Source organism: Anas platyrhynchos, chromosome 24, assembly GCF_047663525.1.
Source record: "Anas platyrhynchos isolate ZD024472 breed Pekin duck chromosome 24, IASCAAS_PekinDuck_T2T, whole genome shotgun sequence".
NCBI lineage: Eukaryota > Metazoa > Chordata > Aves > Anseriformes > Anatidae > Anas > Anas platyrhynchos.
In genome coordinates, this window is record NC_092610.1 from 2,165,060 (window position 1) to 2,181,842 (window position 16,783).

The following is a 16,783-nucleotide window of genomic DNA, read 5'->3' on the forward strand; positions in this document are numbered from 1 at the left end:
TATTTGGTGATTTAGCGTTTTTTTGTTTGTTTGTTTTAAACCAGGGTAACACTGATATCTGCATTTAAGTAGTGTTTAAAAAAACCAGAATTCTCAGCAAAATTGGTTCATGTGAACTGTGTAATAAGCCAACTTTTTCTTTTAAGAAAAGGTACAGAGCAAAAATAGTTCCTGCATTTATAGGAGCTTTACACAAACTTTTGCATTAGCAAATAGGAAAAGCTACTGCAAGTTGCTCCTAGGCTCTTTCCTGAATTCCCTAAAGCACTTCCATGGAATTTAGAGTCTGAGCAGCAGAACACTGCCACTTTCAAATGTATTGCTAAAGTATTAAGTCAGAAAGCCCTGCTGTTATTTGATTACAAGAGTCAGCCTCTTCATAAGATCAAGACCACATTACAGCACTGCAGTTCAAGCACAGCCGGTCTCCTTTACATGTCACAACCACACTGAGAATGGGAATCAGGCCTAATGCTTGAGAAAAAACTCCACCTCTCTCCAGTTAAACATAAATCCTTGTCTCATTCGAGTCAGTGGTGAAGCTTGTCAGGCCCGATGAGACCAGGATTTAACAAAAGAGGGGTACGTGTGGTGTGTCTTGTTTGAAATTAAAGACCCAGATACTTGCAGAAGAATGGTCTGGAAGATGATACACACCGTGTTTTTTCCCAAAGAAAGGAGACTATTTTCTGGTCATCTGAGCTCTTGCTGCCATCTAGAGTGGTGCTGTCCACAGGCAGAGTTAATTCTTTATCTGGACCAGCATCCGCCTTTGGAGGCTTATTGTTCTCTGAAAAAGGATTGCAATACCTTTTTACACATACGCCAAAAAGGTGGAGCTTACTCCCCCAGCATTAAGAAGCTTCTCCAAGATCCCTAGTATACTTTTTGTCCATTATTTCTCAGAATACTCAGAAAAATTTGAGTTAAAAAGCAGTTAGGAGTTCAGATCAGTTCTATTGACATTATTACAGAAGCTTTTCTGAAAGAAACACAAAGATACAAGATCTAGAATATGCTGACAGAATGATGCTCACCTCTAAACGCTGGAATTGAAGTGGCAAAAACAGCGAAGGGCAGCTTACCTGGCTGGACTATCACAGTGACCTCTGCAGTGGACTGGTGCCCAGCAGAATCAGTCACTATTAGCTGGTAAGTGTAATCACCTTCTTGCATTGCAGAGAGCTGTAAGACTGGTGTCCTCACCCCCTGTGAGAAAACACAGTAATGTACTGAGAAGATTCCTTACACCAATCATTACAGATCTGAAGAATGTTTTTAAAACAACCATTATCAGCAGATTCTAGGGGCTTATTATTAACCCCTGCTGTGGGACCAGAGGTCTGGGCTACTTAAGCATGTGTGACACTCACACACAAATTTATGCCCAGCACCAAGGACACTCTTGTGGAACAAAATAACAGTAATGCCACACAGCTATACACACCCTGTGAGATTCAATAGTTAGCAACCCAAGCAACACCCTATGGAACACTGGTCAAACCACTAATTTTGTGAACCTAATTAATGGACTTCCTTATTCCATAAATGTGACCTTCATAATGATCAAAATGATTATATGGAAACAAGTTCCTGCTTCGTACTGTTTGGGACTGAGGAGTGGCTGGTTAGTATCAGCAAAGTTGATACTCCAAAGTTGAACTCAAAAGGTTCATTTCACTGTGTTTGCCCATGACTTGCCACAAAGGGTTATTCTGTAGGATTCTAAGAAATATTTGATAACAGCCACTTAAAATGGGTTGTTTATTAAAAAAAAAACAGCCAATGAGTAATCCAGGATGAGCACAGGAGACCCGCACTGACCTGCATCTCCATCACCTTCCCTTTGCTGTTAGGGCTGAGCAGCCACTCGTAGCTGACAATGCTGTGATCATCGGTGCTCTGATTCCCATAGAGGGTGATGGAATTCTGAGGCAGGGTGATCACTTGGTTTGGGCCTGCATTCGCCACCGGAGGATAATCCACTGCTTTGTTCACAGTCAGGTTGGCAGTGGTAGAGTTGCTGGCACCATCTGAGTCCACTACTGTTAGACTGAAGAGAAAAAACAAATTGTGAAAACAGTGAAGAGTTATAATTATCAGAACAGAACACAAAACACTGGCTAGAATTTAATGAAATGCAAAAGAGATAGACACTTAAGATGCTTAAGGACAGGATAGTCTTCTTTTATTTTTTTTGGAAACCAGGTTAACACTTCAGGAATCTTGTACATTTTATTCTTTTATTCTTAAGGGATGAGAGCTGGCCAACAGGTCCAGGTATAACCTACCTGAACGTGTAATTCCCAGGAACCAGGTTGGTCAGTGTCAGTATGGCAGTATCGCTAGAAACCTTTTCCTCCCGCAAAGGACCCTTCAGTTCTTCCCAGTGGTAACTGACAATTTTATCATCATCAGTGCTTTCTGTTTCAATCAGGAAAGAAAATGGACATATAAAGAGTTTGAAAATAATACTTCACAAAATCCAGATGTTCAGTTCCCAGCTTTGGTCATAGGCTTAGCGGGCAAAGACATTTCTGGTACAATCCCCGTGGTCTCTATTACACTCAGATACCCAAACAGTATATTCTCCTCTGCCTTGTTTCACAGGTACACTTGAACACCCTTAATCCCAGGTTTGTGTGTGTGGCGGGGGAAGAAATAAACAAAAACCACTAACAAAATAGTACCAGTGATGGACAAGAAAACCTGAATAAATTTAAAGAAATTCCTGAAAAGCTCCAGTGTGGGCCAGGATCAGTAGAGGTGGTGTGACAGCTAACCAATATGTTTGAAGCTTAACACAAGAGACTTTGTTTGTTTTAAATTCAATTCTAAGCAGCAATCTCTAGAGCTTTCCTTTTCTAAGAGATTCATTCAGGCAAGTCCCTTCAAGAGGAAACATGGAGCAGTGCTGGTGTGTGCATTCCCCTCTCCTGGCAGGAGAAGCTGATTCTTTTCACTAAACTTTACCCAAAGGGCCAGCCTAGAACCACACACAAAGAAACCAGGCTTGCTAGACTAAGGCATTTAAAACAGCAGGTACTCACGGCTGCCATCAATAACAGTTGAAATGGTTGGCAGTGAAATTTCCTGGAACTGTGGAGAGACGATGGCAACTGGAGGCCGATTCACCCGAGGCTCTGCAACAACAACAACCAAGCTGTTACGATGACATCTACAGGCAGACCACGATAAAAAACCCTGACTAAGGAACTCTACAAAACTGCTTTGCCTTTGGGCACTAGGAGTGGCAGCAGAATACATGTTGCACATCACCTTCTCCCTTCCCAGCTCTATCTACCCCTTCAGTCCCTGCAGTCATTTAAGTGACAGCTCAGCAAGTCCAGGAAGGGAGTCCAAGTGTGCAGTTGATGTGCTATATGCAGCTTCGAGACACCCACTGATCAGACTGACTGCGGAGAACTGCATAATCACCAACATAATGATTCTTGCTGCCAGCAAGTTATGAACCAGTGAAGGGAAACAGTGCTAGCAGAAGGGGTTTTAAAAAAGGAAGGTGAACTGCTACCAGGCTAGTACTCTGGAAATGGCCGCAGTGCATCTGTCCTCCCATTCCGAGACAAGCATTCAAGCAGAGACTATTCTAACAGAGCAGCACCTACAGCTTCTTGCCAAAGTTTGGCTGCTGCTCTGAAAAATGAATGATTTTGATGCATGCTGCCAGCTGCGGATTCACTGCTTATAAGGAAATGATCAGCAACAGCATCCAAAGAGCAGCCACACACACTTGCTAATTTAGGGAGTGCAAGAGCAATTCCTTGCCCACAAAAGTTCTGGAAGAAGTCTTGCTGAAGTGTGCAAAATAAAGTTCTTTTGCATAAAAGGAGATACGGAACATGTGGTTCCCTCTTTACGCAGCCCATCTAAAAAGTAAGAGCTAGTGAACGCATAAGCTACTGTATTTATACCAGCTCATCTGCAAACTATGCTTTTAAAAATAGTGAGGAATGAGATTTGACTCAACCTGCCTGTGGTTGGGAATGATATTCTTTACTGGACAGGGAAAAAAAGAACCTCCAAAAGAGCTTCAAAGCTCTGGCTTCCTTTCATTTTCTGCTCCTGCTGCTATAAGCTTTTTACCCGGTTACAGCTAGTTTCTATTGCTGCAGTGGTCTTCCAGCATGAGGCATTTACATGCTTTTGTATCAGTATTCCAGCTCTTGCATGGAGTGTTTGGCCTGGGTGCTGTATAGCAAATAGCTGCGTGTATTAGCATGGCTTCACATTTCAGGAAATGACTTAACACACATACATATATACTGAGTTCACTGCACAATGAATTTTCATGGTGTTACGCTAGGGTCTAGTCAAATAAGCAAAACAGAGACAGATGAAGTTAAGGAAAGATACAACCCCACTGAACTCACTTGGATTCACTGTCACGTTCACATAACCTTCTCCGTGTGCATTTTCGCCATCAACGACAACTTTGAATTCATACAGACCAACAGTAAGCTGAAAAGTAAACACAACGATTAACCTTCGAGATGGTAGCACCTTGATTTGAGATACTGAAAGGTCAAGTTAGCAAGCTTTGGCACAGCACTGTATTAGCAGCATGGAACAGGCAATTCTGCTCCAGTCTAGGCACACAAGGCAAAGGATGGCTTCCAAGCCCAGGTGTTATTACATGTATTTTAGTTTACAATGACTACGCAGCAACCAAAGAGTAATATTTCTTATTGCCACAGGTGACAGGGTTGTCAGTCAAGCTTGACTTTCTAGCAACAACAGGCAAACAGAAGAGCTCTAAGAGATTAGTTCAGGTTGTCTGGGCACAGGAATCCACACTAGCAGATTGCATTTGAGATAAAAAAAGCCTGCACGTAAGAAAAGAAATTCTCTTCTTGTGTGTCTTTACGAAGGAAGGTATTTTTTCTTTTTCTTCTAGGTGATGTGAGTGAGGCAGTCACCCCTTCATTATTCACTATTGAATGAGATGGAGAAGGACTGGGTGCTGGACAACAATTATAGTATCCAGAAGGCTGAAAACCTGACAGAAACAGACGTGCTCCTTTTGAAGGGCTTTTCTCTGCATAGTATCACGATTAAAGCCTGCAGATTTTTTTTATGAGTGCAGTAGAATCCATGACGCTTAAAGGAATGTCTCATAAAATCAGAACTGTACATTCATGCAATAATTAAAGTCATTCCCTTGTAAAGAAAACCCGTGTGCAGAAACTAACGATCCTTTCACTCTGTTAGAGCTAAAAGCAGCAGCCAGGTATGAGGTCTTCCATCGCTCTAAGCTAATGGAGCCAGCAAATCATTTTGCAGAGGGTAGTACAAGGTTTCTGACCTAAACAGACCACTACATTGTTTCAGCAGTAGAAATATTCACAACCCTTTGTTAATGTTAAATTGTGCCATTTTTACAGTTTGACACACTGCTTGTAGGCAGCCTTTAAATCCTGAAATCAATTTCTTTCCCTCATGCCAGAGCAATCTCTTTTTTTATAAGAGACTTAGAAGAGCTTGTAGTCAAATGTTGGCTGCCTGCCCATCACGCAATTCCCTATTCATCCTGAAATCACAAACAAGTCTTTCCTGACTACCAGGGTCCCCATCTTCTCCATTAGGCATTCCGTACAATAGGATACTGAGCAGCAAAATAAGCTTTACCTTAGATAACTTCAGGGTCTGGGAGTGCTTCCCTTCCATTTCTCCACTGTAGTCTTTCGGATGAGTAATCAGTTCCCACTCATAGGAATAAGTGGTTCCTTAAAAAAAAATAAAAATAAGAATCCAGAAGTTAGTTTTTAAAAGGCTGCCTTTCTGCCATGCTGAAAAAAAGCAAAGGTATTAAACATTTACAAGGCTCATTCTGCTGCACTACAGAGAAATGAGACAGCTTGGAGTTTGGACTGTAGGTTTTGGGAATATACCCAGGAAAAGAAACAATCTGTGCTTCTAAACACATTTACTCAGGAGCCAAAACCCATCATTCTGCCTCTAAGGCATTAAAGAGGTTTGGAACAATCACAGCTCTAGAATGATAAGAGAGAAAAGCCTTATTGTGCCCTCAAATCCTGCAGGCACAACATAATGCTGGTTTTTGAACAGGAATACATCTCATCTACCCCTGTTGCTGTGCAACACGTAACTTGCTCGCCTCCCCTTTACAGTCTCTCACTGCTACTGTGGACAGAGCTATAAACATGAACTTCGCAAATACCCGTGAATAATTCGTATGATGATATGGAAAGTGCATAGGAAAATATCCTTCAGTTTGTCGAGCCCACTGAGTCAGATTTAAATCCACCAAATGAGAGAATACGTGCTAAGAGAGGTTGCCATGTACCAGTAAATATCACTAATGCATGCTGAAGAGCTGCTTCTTCACGTGTCACTGAGAATATGCTGCCTCCCAAACCTTACCCAATGATTTTGTGGCACTTTCTATGCTTTTTGTCTCTTTCTATTTTCTGTGAGAGGCAATAGCATAAGAGGAAAAAATTTTACAGGAAACTCTTCTCTGACAAAAGATGTTTTCAAGACTGCCCTTGTTCAATGCTTTACATAACGCCTGTTTGTCATTTCAGCATCACAAGCCCTTAGCAGAATTCCCAGGGAAGCCTTACGAGGTGGTGGTTCAGGAAGCACAAACGCATTCAGCTGAACTTCGTTCTCTGGCAGGGTCACTTCGACGCTGTCTCCAGCAGAAACCACCAGCTCCTTCACAACTGAGAGGGAGAAACACAGAATTAAAAGAGGAACAGAAAAATTAGGTACGTACATAAAAACACACACTCTGGCTTCACAGTCTGTGAAATAAAAATCAGCCACAACTGGCTGTATTTTGTAAACATCCCCATCACTCAGTATAGCTCCTGCTTCAGGTTTCAGCGTCATTGTTAAAGCACAAGCACTAATGGGGTTTTACACTTACGAGGCAAACCCAAAATTACTCAGTCACCTCCAGCTCTTCACAGACACTGTGCAGCTCCTGCTCCTTTTTTAAAGAGCTGAAACGTGACCCCTGGGCCCTGTACAGGGGCCTCTATTCAGCCAGGTCCAGCAGGACGGGAAGGGTTTCAGCTGACAGGTTTTTGGCAGAGACCCCAGCTGCAGTCTCATGGCAGAGCAAGACAAACACTGCTATTTACCAAACTGCAATTTCAGTTCTTTACAAATATACGAAGAATCCAAGGCATTTCTTAGTTGAAAAACTGCCTGGGGGCTCAGAGATTTTCTAAAATCTGCATAGCTACCACACTGCGTATGGGAACTCAAAACACAAACCTTTTCCTTTTATTTACATTTTGTTTTCAGCTACTTCTTATCCAAATAGGAAAGGCCTGTAGCGTTTCTCAAGACTTTTCCTGCAATCCTATTTCAAATAAATTAACAGGTAGCTTGTTTTTAAAGACTACTAGGGAAAAACCAGAAAATTTTGGCTGGTGATTTTTTTTTTCTGCTTGTTAGCATTAAAATGATCAGAAAGTTCACTGCATTTCTTAAGAGTGCCTCTCAGCCTCCTCCCCTTCCCATTTATTTTTGTCTTTTTTATTATTGGGCCTGGGAATATGCACAGAAAACAAGAATTACAAGTTTGCTATTTCCTAGTCTGACCCCATCAAAGACAATGTTTCAGAGATATGCATCAAAAATCCAAGTAAAGATAGACAGGGAAAATGTCAGTAAACATTTAGCCTTTTTTCCATTTAATAGCTATTGGAATTAACCAGTTAACTAAAAGAAAACAATTTTTTCAGGTCCTTTTTCCCCCCTTCTCAATTACTCCATCTCCTGGGATTTTATAACTCCAGCAGTCTTTCAGCTGCAAAGAATTCCAAGGCAAAAAGAAATGTGACCTCAGTAGAAAACAAAACAAAACAAACAAACAGACAAAACCCCAAAACTCCTCTTAGAAAAAAATACCCTTCACATCATCTTCTCTGCATTATTTAGCAAAACAAGGAGGCCCTGGCTACATTACATTTCCTACGCAAGCCACTGAAGCTGTTTAAAATAAGTTTCCCAGTTTTAGCTGGGGTAAGTCCTTAAAAAGAATACTAACTTGCTAGCACAGGCATCCAATCAGCTTCCTGCCAAAAATGTCTTTGGATGCAACATTTCCTTTATACTTTCCATTCGTTCCCTTGTAAGGGAAAAGAAACCCTAAATTCAAAAGAAATTCGGCAAACTGGATTAATTGAATTCTGAGCTATCACACGACCAGTAAACATCATTTGATGTAAGCACGCATCCTTATAGGATGAGCTAATGGCCTCGGCGGGTTAACAGAACTGTCCGAAGTGCATTTTTGTTTTTATACATTCTCAAATGTTTGCTTTAAGAAATACCAGTGTGAACACAAATGTCATTTTGCTGCAAAGCAACACGTGGGCTAATGGCCAAGTACGCTGCTCTGTGGCTGAACTGTGCATTGACATGTCAGGGATGGAAGAGAAGAGAATCAGATACACCCCATCTCTATCACTGAACTCGAGAGAGAGCAACGTGTCGTGACTGCTGAAAGAACGCTTCACATGGCTGTGCCTTGCACCCCATCTCAACTTGCATTTTGGGAACGAAGATATCAGTTACTTCCAAGCTGTTTTTGGAAACAGACCCAAAGGTCACGTGCTGATTTGTGATGCCGAAGTCCCATTCCAGGACCTCATTAGTTAACGGGGACCAAGCACCCCAAGTGCTGACACACAGCTCAGCACTCTTTCAAGCAACATTTTTGAAACTAATTTGTGTTTTTCAGTGCCATGATGGCTTAACGAAACCTAACCAGACGACCTCCGCAGCAGCACTGCATGTTTTCACCTGGGGTAGTGGCAGTAGTACTGGGTGATGCAGCAGTGATGGTCTGGACCGTAGAAGCACTCGTGTTTGTGGGAACACTGCTTGGCACAGAAGTAGCAGTCTGCAGCTTCGTTGTGCTTTTCCCCTGCACAGGGCTGATGGTGGGCAGCGTATCTGAGGAGTGGGGATGGATGAAAGCATCATCTGGCTGCTCAGGCTTCTCGGTCTTTCCAGTGGCTGTCAAACTCAGTGCTACAGGACTGGAGAAAGTAGTCAACGCTGACAGCTCTGGTGCGGGTGTTCCTGTGTGGGTCTGGAAAGAAAAGAGCAGTGTTAGTTTGATTGAGCTCTGACTGTCGGTTTTGTTTGACTGTGTTTGTTTCACACTGGACCCAAGCTCCTTTGGATCCCGCTGTACACTGAACTCCACCAGAAGCTGCACTTCTTCAGTCTGCAGAAAGCTGAAAATGCCCTGGTTTGTTTTCCCCCTAAGAAGGAAGTTTCACTGCTTCCACTTCTAAAATGTTTCTCCATGTCCTTCCACAGCAGACAGACCACTTCTAGCTCCACGTGAAACCAGTCAAGACCTTAGGTCCAAATACAGCATCTGAAGTCTGAATACAACATGCTATTGATGTGGCAAATACAACAGAAGCTCCAGGTTCAAAACTGTGTGTGAGTGGGACTGAAAGAACAGAGCTGGAACGAGGCAAGAGCAGAAAACAAGGACCAGGAGCTGGGGTACATTTTGGGTATTTACCTAGGCCACGTACTCCTTTTTCTAAAAATGTTCAGTTGGCAAGCAGGAAGGAGAAGGACTGCAGTGGCATTTTTATTTAATAACCAATTCTTTTCAGCAAGATGAAGTTTATTTCAGAGCCATTCTTCAAAGCAAAGTGACCTGACACAAACAACTCCCTCAGTGCATGCCAGAGGAGATGCTTTTGGGGCAGGGAGCTGAGCTTACGGGCAGAAAGGTTGCTCACATCCATAGAGGATGAACCACTTTATTGAAAATAATCAAAGTGGCAGGAACAATTTCCTTTCCTTGATCACAAAATTCCTTCTGCGGTACCTAGCCCTATCCCAGTTCTTAGTCTGCCAGGCAGCACTCTCAACAATTCACCTTTTACCATAAAGTGCATGTGTGTAGCATGTTTTCTTGAGCTAATCTATTTTGGGAACATCTGCTAAATATTTAAAATGAAACAACTTACCGTCTTTGACTCGGGAAGTGTTTTGGAACTGGATTGCCCACCACAGGAACTGATTAAAAGCTCATATGGAAGGAAAAATTCTCAAGTTTGCACACTGTGCCATGCTACTGGCATTCAGTCCAGGAAACGGGGACTGTAAAAATGTTTTAGACCACGGTGGACAACAATCTGTTAACGTTGGGCTGGGCTTCTAACCATTAAATGCCAGTTGTAAAAGCAAAGCCATCCTGCACGTCCCGGAACAGCACGTTGTTTGGAACAGAGATGCAGCAAAGTCTGATGCAGCAGCCCTGGGACTGGTGGGTGTCCCAGCCAGAGCCATCTTACAGCAACCCCCAGCTTTAGCAACTGGAGATGCTGACACACTTCTGCCAAGTATTAGAGTGAAATAGTCAGAAATGCCAGCATGACAAGAGCTGAACAGCCAGGCACGAGCTCAAAGACACTTGAGACAGACTGCTCAGGAAAGGCACGAAAGCAGAACGTCTCCGTGGCTGCAGACCACAACAGGGAACCACTTTTTGCTTGCTAAGAACCAACCCACGCGGGTGCAACAACAGCTCTCCCAACCAAGGCAGGGAGACCAGCATCCTCCTGCTCTGCACAGCAGCTGCAGCTCCACTTTGCTCAATAATATTTCCAGTGAGCTGGATGCTTCCTCGCCTCACTTTTGAATGCCTAAAATACTCTACAGTTAAGAGAGATCCTCTTCCTCCCAGAAGTCTTCGGGATGAATCGGCCGCCAAATGTCTGTGGACAGCTCGAGTTAGATAAGCTTTGCCTGGAGCAATGTAGCAGTCCAAAATGCCTCTAATGCTTGCAAGCTGAGGCATTCCTTATCTTTACTCCATAAACCCGAATTCTTTAAAGCAAAGAACAGAAGACTTCATTCTTGGGGATAAATGAGGGGGAGACGAGAAGTTTGCCAGCTGTCCTATCTTATTAGCTTACCAAATAGAGAAAAGTGACATACTGGCCTGAGAAAACATGTGTCAGGCATTTATTCCAACCCCTAACCGCCTTTGTCCTGGGACAAGCGACCTCTCCCCCTCTCTGAGGGTCTGCAAAATTTAAATAAAGCAGGCTACGTGCATCAGAATCTGCACTGAACCTAAGTTACTTGAAAGAGAAACACCCACATTCAGGAATTTTATTCCACTGATTAATTTAAAATGGGTCTTTCCCTGGTGAGTCTTGTCTGAATTTACTGAATAGGTTCTCTGCAGCTCAGATTGCATCTTCCATTGTTTGCACCAGGTGTAGCGTCTGCAGAGACCCTCAAAATTTTGAGTAACTTCACAAAGCATCACAGAACTGGTGCTGAGTGTGAAGAGAGACCTTTCCTCCTTCCTCACAGAGTAGACGAGGCTTGCTAGGGCTAGGAACAGCCCAAGTTGTGAACGCAGCAGTGAGCTCTCTGGCTCTGCTCTCACAACTCCACTTTAAAGGCTGCAGCCTTTTCCTACAGCCTGCCTGCAGGACTGCTGCAGTGCTGCAGGAGCCCTTCTCATCAGCAGTGCTGCACTTACACGCTTCTCCTGAGTGGCCATTAAATGCATTGCTAGGTTTTATTATATTCCTCGCTAGGTTTTTTAATTGGCAAGTATTGCTGCAACAGGGCAGAAGATTCAGTGCTTGGCAAACGTTACTCACTAATGGAAAAGCACGCATTTCTCTTCCTTACAGAAGGGGAGATGAGCAGGGTGCATTGCAGTTTGTCCTGGGACATCAGAGCAGTGTAAGATGGATACAGCAAGCCCACAAATTCATGCTTGCTGCACATTAGCAAGTGGCACTGCAGGTGGCTATGGAGCCCTCAGAAATCCAAGACGAAAATTAAAACTCAGTGAGGCAACGTTGTGCTAAAAAGGTCACTCGAGTTTTCCCTGTGTCTCTAGGAGAAAAGGAAAAGATTTACTTGCCATGCATTCAATGTTTGTAACAGAGGAGGAAAACACGCACATTGCTTTCTTTCTTGCCTTTTAGAGAGGAGTTGAGCCACTTTTACCTCACCTGTCCTCTCCTACTTCAAATGTAGGATGCTCCCAAGCATGGACTGCTCTGCATGCAGTAATGATCCAGCATTCTCCCCACCTTCCAGCGTACCTGCCAAACCTTTGTTACAAACAGTACTAAATACCCTGTATCCACCTGCTGAAGCTGTGTAGTGCTTGACCAAACCAAGCCTGGATGAAATTTTATTGATTTTAGTATGTGTGTCACTGTAACTTCACTTATTTTGTCCCATAACCAACCCAAGTTGGAGGACTCCCTGCTTTAGCATCTCCCTCCTGCACAGGCTGGCCAGGTCCCAAGTACACAACCTCAAATGTTACATCCCTGGCCTAAATTAAACTGCTCTCACACCAGAAATGCAAGGACAGCTGCATAGCTTGACTTACATTTCGCCTGTGAAAGTGGGATGGTTCAATAATCAAGGAATTAGCCCGGGGCTGGGTGGGATTAGCTTCGACTCGATACTCCTGGTAAGGTGGATTTTTATTTTTTAATTCTTTCTCCTCCTTGAGAACTCTATCCTAAACCTCAGCAGTGTGATTGCCACTGATTTCATCACAGCCAATACTTTTCAGTAAGAGGTTTTTATTGAGACTGTAAAAAAAAACACCCCTCCCCCTGCACACATCCAGAGGAGCACCATGATGACGAAGGAGAGCACTTCCTAAGGATGGGAAACCTTGGATACTTGGAACTATTCAGCAGCTCATTAATGCATGAAATGTAATATTTGCAGCCTGCTTACTGAGAAGGCACCAAACAGCAATAACATGAACAAACTGAACAAGTAGGGAGACAGCAACCATTACCCAAGAGCAAAAAAAAACACTTCAGGCTGGCTGTCAAGAAGCCTCGCCAGGCATTACGTATATGAGAGAATGGGGTCACCGAGGAAATCGCAAATATTAGGAGGAAGAAAGAACAGGCAGGGCAGAAATGCTGCAGTACTGCAGGGGAGAGAGAAAGCCGAGATGTTATGGCAGCCCCAAACGCTGCAAGGTTCTGGAAAATCAAACATTTGTAAAGTATTAGTGCATGATTTCACACGCCACCCGGGCTGCCCTGGAGCTCTCAGCGGTGTCCTTTGGCTGCTCTCCACATCCTGCTCTGCAGGGTGGTGGCTCACACCAGTCACAGCCGTACCTGGAACCAAGATTTGCATACAAGGGAGAGAAATAAATTCTGTCAAGTGTGCAGAACAAGAGTAATAACAGGAAAAGGCAGCAGGCTTCAAGGATTTACAAAGTTTCATGGAGTAGGATTCTTCCTGTTTCACCATCAATCGGTCTGGGCTTTTTCTGTATGATGTTCAAAAAACAATTTGCAGATTTGAACATACAAATATCATTTAACTATTAAAACGTGCTTCCTCTTGAGAGTAACATCTGGATTTACTAGATTAACATCGTACATGCTTGGAATAGGCACTAAACTGGCTTCATTCAACCAGTGCCAATGTAAGCTTTTGTGGATTTGAGAAACTGAAACTGTCTTCAAAAACAGAAGGAAAAAATAAGACGCCAACTCAAGCAAGCAGGCTGACATGGGAAACCCAACGCATGTCTATAAATAACGTACTTAACTGCCTCGATCCAGCACTCAAAAGAAAACAGTTTACCCAAGAAAACAGTTTATGACTTCTGTGGATCTAAAAAGGTACTTTTATAGGTAAGTCTTCAACTCACAAGGGCTTCCCATGGGCATCCTATCACATCTCACCTTTGCACCTCATCTGTGTACTCTCTGTGATTATATAATGGATAAATAAGCCCTATCAGGACTTCCATCTCTCCTCATCTTCTCAAAGACAGTTTATCCTACATAGGAAGTGGGAAAATAAACCCAACCCCGACAAAACAAAACCTGTCTGCCCTTGCTCTGTTGACAGAAGGCCAGAAGGTTGAGAACAGACCTCCAGAAAATTATCCTATCACTTAGAAAGTTTCCAGTCCAAGTCTGCACAAAGCAAGAGCTGGAGCGTGACAGCTGTCCCAGAACTCCCCCTTACCTGTGGCAAGCCAACACTGTCTGCATCACTCGATCCGTTCACAACATTGCTTTTAGGAGGGAACGGGCTTTTGGTTTTCTCATCGTCTGGATCCTGCCCACGTTTCAGTGAGTCTTTCTTTTGATTTGGATGGGTTTCAGGACCAGGCCTGTCCTCCACTAAGTACCTCAGCACTTGATCCTTCAAGCGCTCCGTTTCACTTCGGCTGTTTCTAGATCTGCTGTGTGATGCTCTGGCTGCAGCCTCACCACTGGGGCTTGCTGCTACGTCCCCTTGCAGGAGTTCCTCCCTGGTATTTGCCAGGCTCCATTTCTGGAAGGACCTCCGCAGTCTTTTTTTCCCTTGGACAGGGATGCCCCAGTCCAACCACCTGCGAAGCCAGGTCTTTGCCTCGCTTCCCGTCTGAAGCTTTAAGTGCTCTGTGCTTTTGGATTTCTTTAAAAACACCAAAACGGAATCAGGAGAGCCAGTCCTGTTCGCCTGACACATGGCAGGCAGAGTGCAGTTCACCTGGATGCACATATTTTCCAAGAACCAAAAGGCATCACAGGTGGGGCGCTGGCAGCAAGCAGTCTGACAGGACTGTACAGTATGAAATCCTTCCAGAAGCTGTAAGTGATGATCCTCCCACGATCTCAAATGTCCACCGAGCAGGATCGTCCCTGGTTCACACTTAGATCTGGTCCAGTTTGCATCTGGGAAAGGGAAGACAAAAAACAACTCAGTTTTTCAAAGCAGTGGACAATAAAACCTCATTACTATTGCCAAGATGAATTCAGAGTACAGAAGTAATGTGGGAGACAGGGTATAGAGCAGCTCGACAAGGGCTTCCTGGAATCCAGCCCTGGCCTTAAGTATCTTTGCATCAGGTTTTAGACATTAATCTGCTATCTGCACGTCTTCTGTCAAACAAACCACGAGCCATTTGACGTCATTTCAGAGTCAAGTTACTCCAGACCTCAGATCAGGGGTAAAGCAGCAACTGCTTTGCATACGGATTTGTCTTTTTAGCATGAAAAACTGGAGTGCTTGCAGGGATCAATGGATTAAAGGCTTCCAAAATTCAGAGCTCTACAGATTAAGGGCTCCCTAAAAATAGACTAATGACCTCTGGGACTGCTACACTGTGCTGTGTTCAGCATCCAAGGGATAATAGGTCACTAGAAGATTACTTTACAAACTATGTCACTGGACTCCGAGTTGTGCAGCTGGACACTGTGCTCCAGATCTGGCTCCCTGTCAGGAAGGGAGCTCTTGAACACAACACAAATGGGAAAAAACTTTTTCTGTTATAAACAAGAAGCCTGAATTTAAATTACAATACCCTGATAGACATTTCTTGACAGCATTTAAAGCAGAGTTCAGTAACACATTATTCTGTTTGTAACTCTGAATGAATACAGAATTTATGTTGAATTATACTCACGTTCACTACAGTAGGACTAAAACTAACAGGCATGTAAGTCAGGCTGCTGATCCATCTGTCTGTCTCCACTGAAAAGAATTCTCATCCCACTTCTCCTGGCACTTCCAAGTCACAAACACATGAAAATAGAATATGTTGAAGCCCAGGAGAAAAGCCATACAAATCTCCATGTCCTTATCCATCAAACAGAAGTAATTTGGTGATGGCTACAGTGCATTTTATCAGGCTTTATCATGCAAGGTTCCCCCGCCAACACTACTGTGACCCCCTGCCGACCAGGGCAGGCTCAGGTCGCGGGAAGCTTTCCAAGTGCCAGACACTACACAGACATAAGTGGAGCAAGGAGATACTTTTCTGATCAAATCTGGAACTCACAAGCAGTGATCAATCTCCTGGAACACCAGACCTGGAAAACTCTGAGCATACACCAATGCAGGCAACTGCAAGAGTCTTCCACCCTGGACATTTTAAGTTATGTTTGATTTAAGGACTTTAAATCCCTGCCACAGACACTTACCTCATACCAATGATGTGGCACTGAACTCTAACCCCTCTGAATCACAGCTAATACCCAAAGGTGGTGATACAAATGTACCGTGACCTTCCCCCTCCTCCTGCACCAACCCCCAGCATCTCCTGCTAACCTCGATGGGCACAGAAAGCAAGCAGGGATGACGTAGGATGCATTTCATTGTAATTCAGTTACCCAAACACCACAGTAGGGTGTAACAGCTCTTCTACTACTGGTCATTAATGTCCATAGTAACAGTGACCTCCTCACCCAGCAGGGAGCAGACAATTGTTTAAAGTAACGGGTGCCAGCCATATCCACGCTCCTCCCTTGCGCAATATCTCTTGCAACACCGAGAATCCTAACCCAAAATGGGAACTTGCACCACATGGAAAGTTTCTTTTTGAGACATCAGAAAGGAAAAAGCAGAAGCGTTATTTATAGCTGATTTGTGAGGCCAGCTCAGCAAAGATGAGGCTCCGGAAAACTGGCATCAGCTGCAACAGAAGGCGCTCGAGATCTGTGCCCAAGCCACAGGGGACCAGAGCTCTCTGCAGGTATCTGAACCCAGAGCTGCAAGGAAGGAGGGGAAGCTCTTCTCTTGAGAAACGTCCAACTGCAACGTGTAAGTGAGAGATTGCATATGTTCAACAGAAAGAGACGTTGACAACAGCACCTTTCAGATCAGCGCCATCCTTGTCACTCCTCATCATCCTTCAAGAGCAAACAGACGGCAGCCTGCCCGGGGCAGGCATCTGACCTCGTTCTGCTGCGAGGTGCTCGGACTGACAGCCACCCTGCCATGAGGCTGCATGCACAGGCAG

General features: G+C 43.9%; 1 protein-coding gene across 1 annotated transcript in view; it reads right to left on the reverse strand.

Annotated features, from left to right (window-relative positions):
• The window catches only part of KIAA0319L (KIAA0319 like), a 32,281-nt gene that overhangs the window by 11,364 nt on the left and 4,134 nt on the right, over window positions 1-16,783 (reverse strand). The window contains exons 3-12 of the mRNA XM_027443700.3: window positions 14,023-14,717; window positions 8,803-9,094; window positions 6,606-6,707; window positions 5,647-5,744; window positions 4,392-4,479; window positions 3,051-3,143; window positions 2,292-2,424; window positions 1,825-2,053; window positions 1,086-1,209; window positions 658-790 (exon numbers count right to left, since the gene is read on the reverse strand). Coding sequence (XP_027299501.3) covers window positions 658-790; window positions 1,086-1,209; window positions 1,825-2,053; window positions 2,292-2,424; window positions 3,051-3,143; window positions 4,392-4,479; window positions 5,647-5,744; window positions 6,606-6,707; window positions 8,803-9,094; window positions 14,023-14,717 — 1,987 coding nt within the window. The remainder of the gene's footprint in view (window positions 1-657; window positions 791-1,085; window positions 1,210-1,824; window positions 2,054-2,291; window positions 2,425-3,050; window positions 3,144-4,391; window positions 4,480-5,646; window positions 5,745-6,605; window positions 6,708-8,802; window positions 9,095-14,022; window positions 14,718-16,783) is intronic.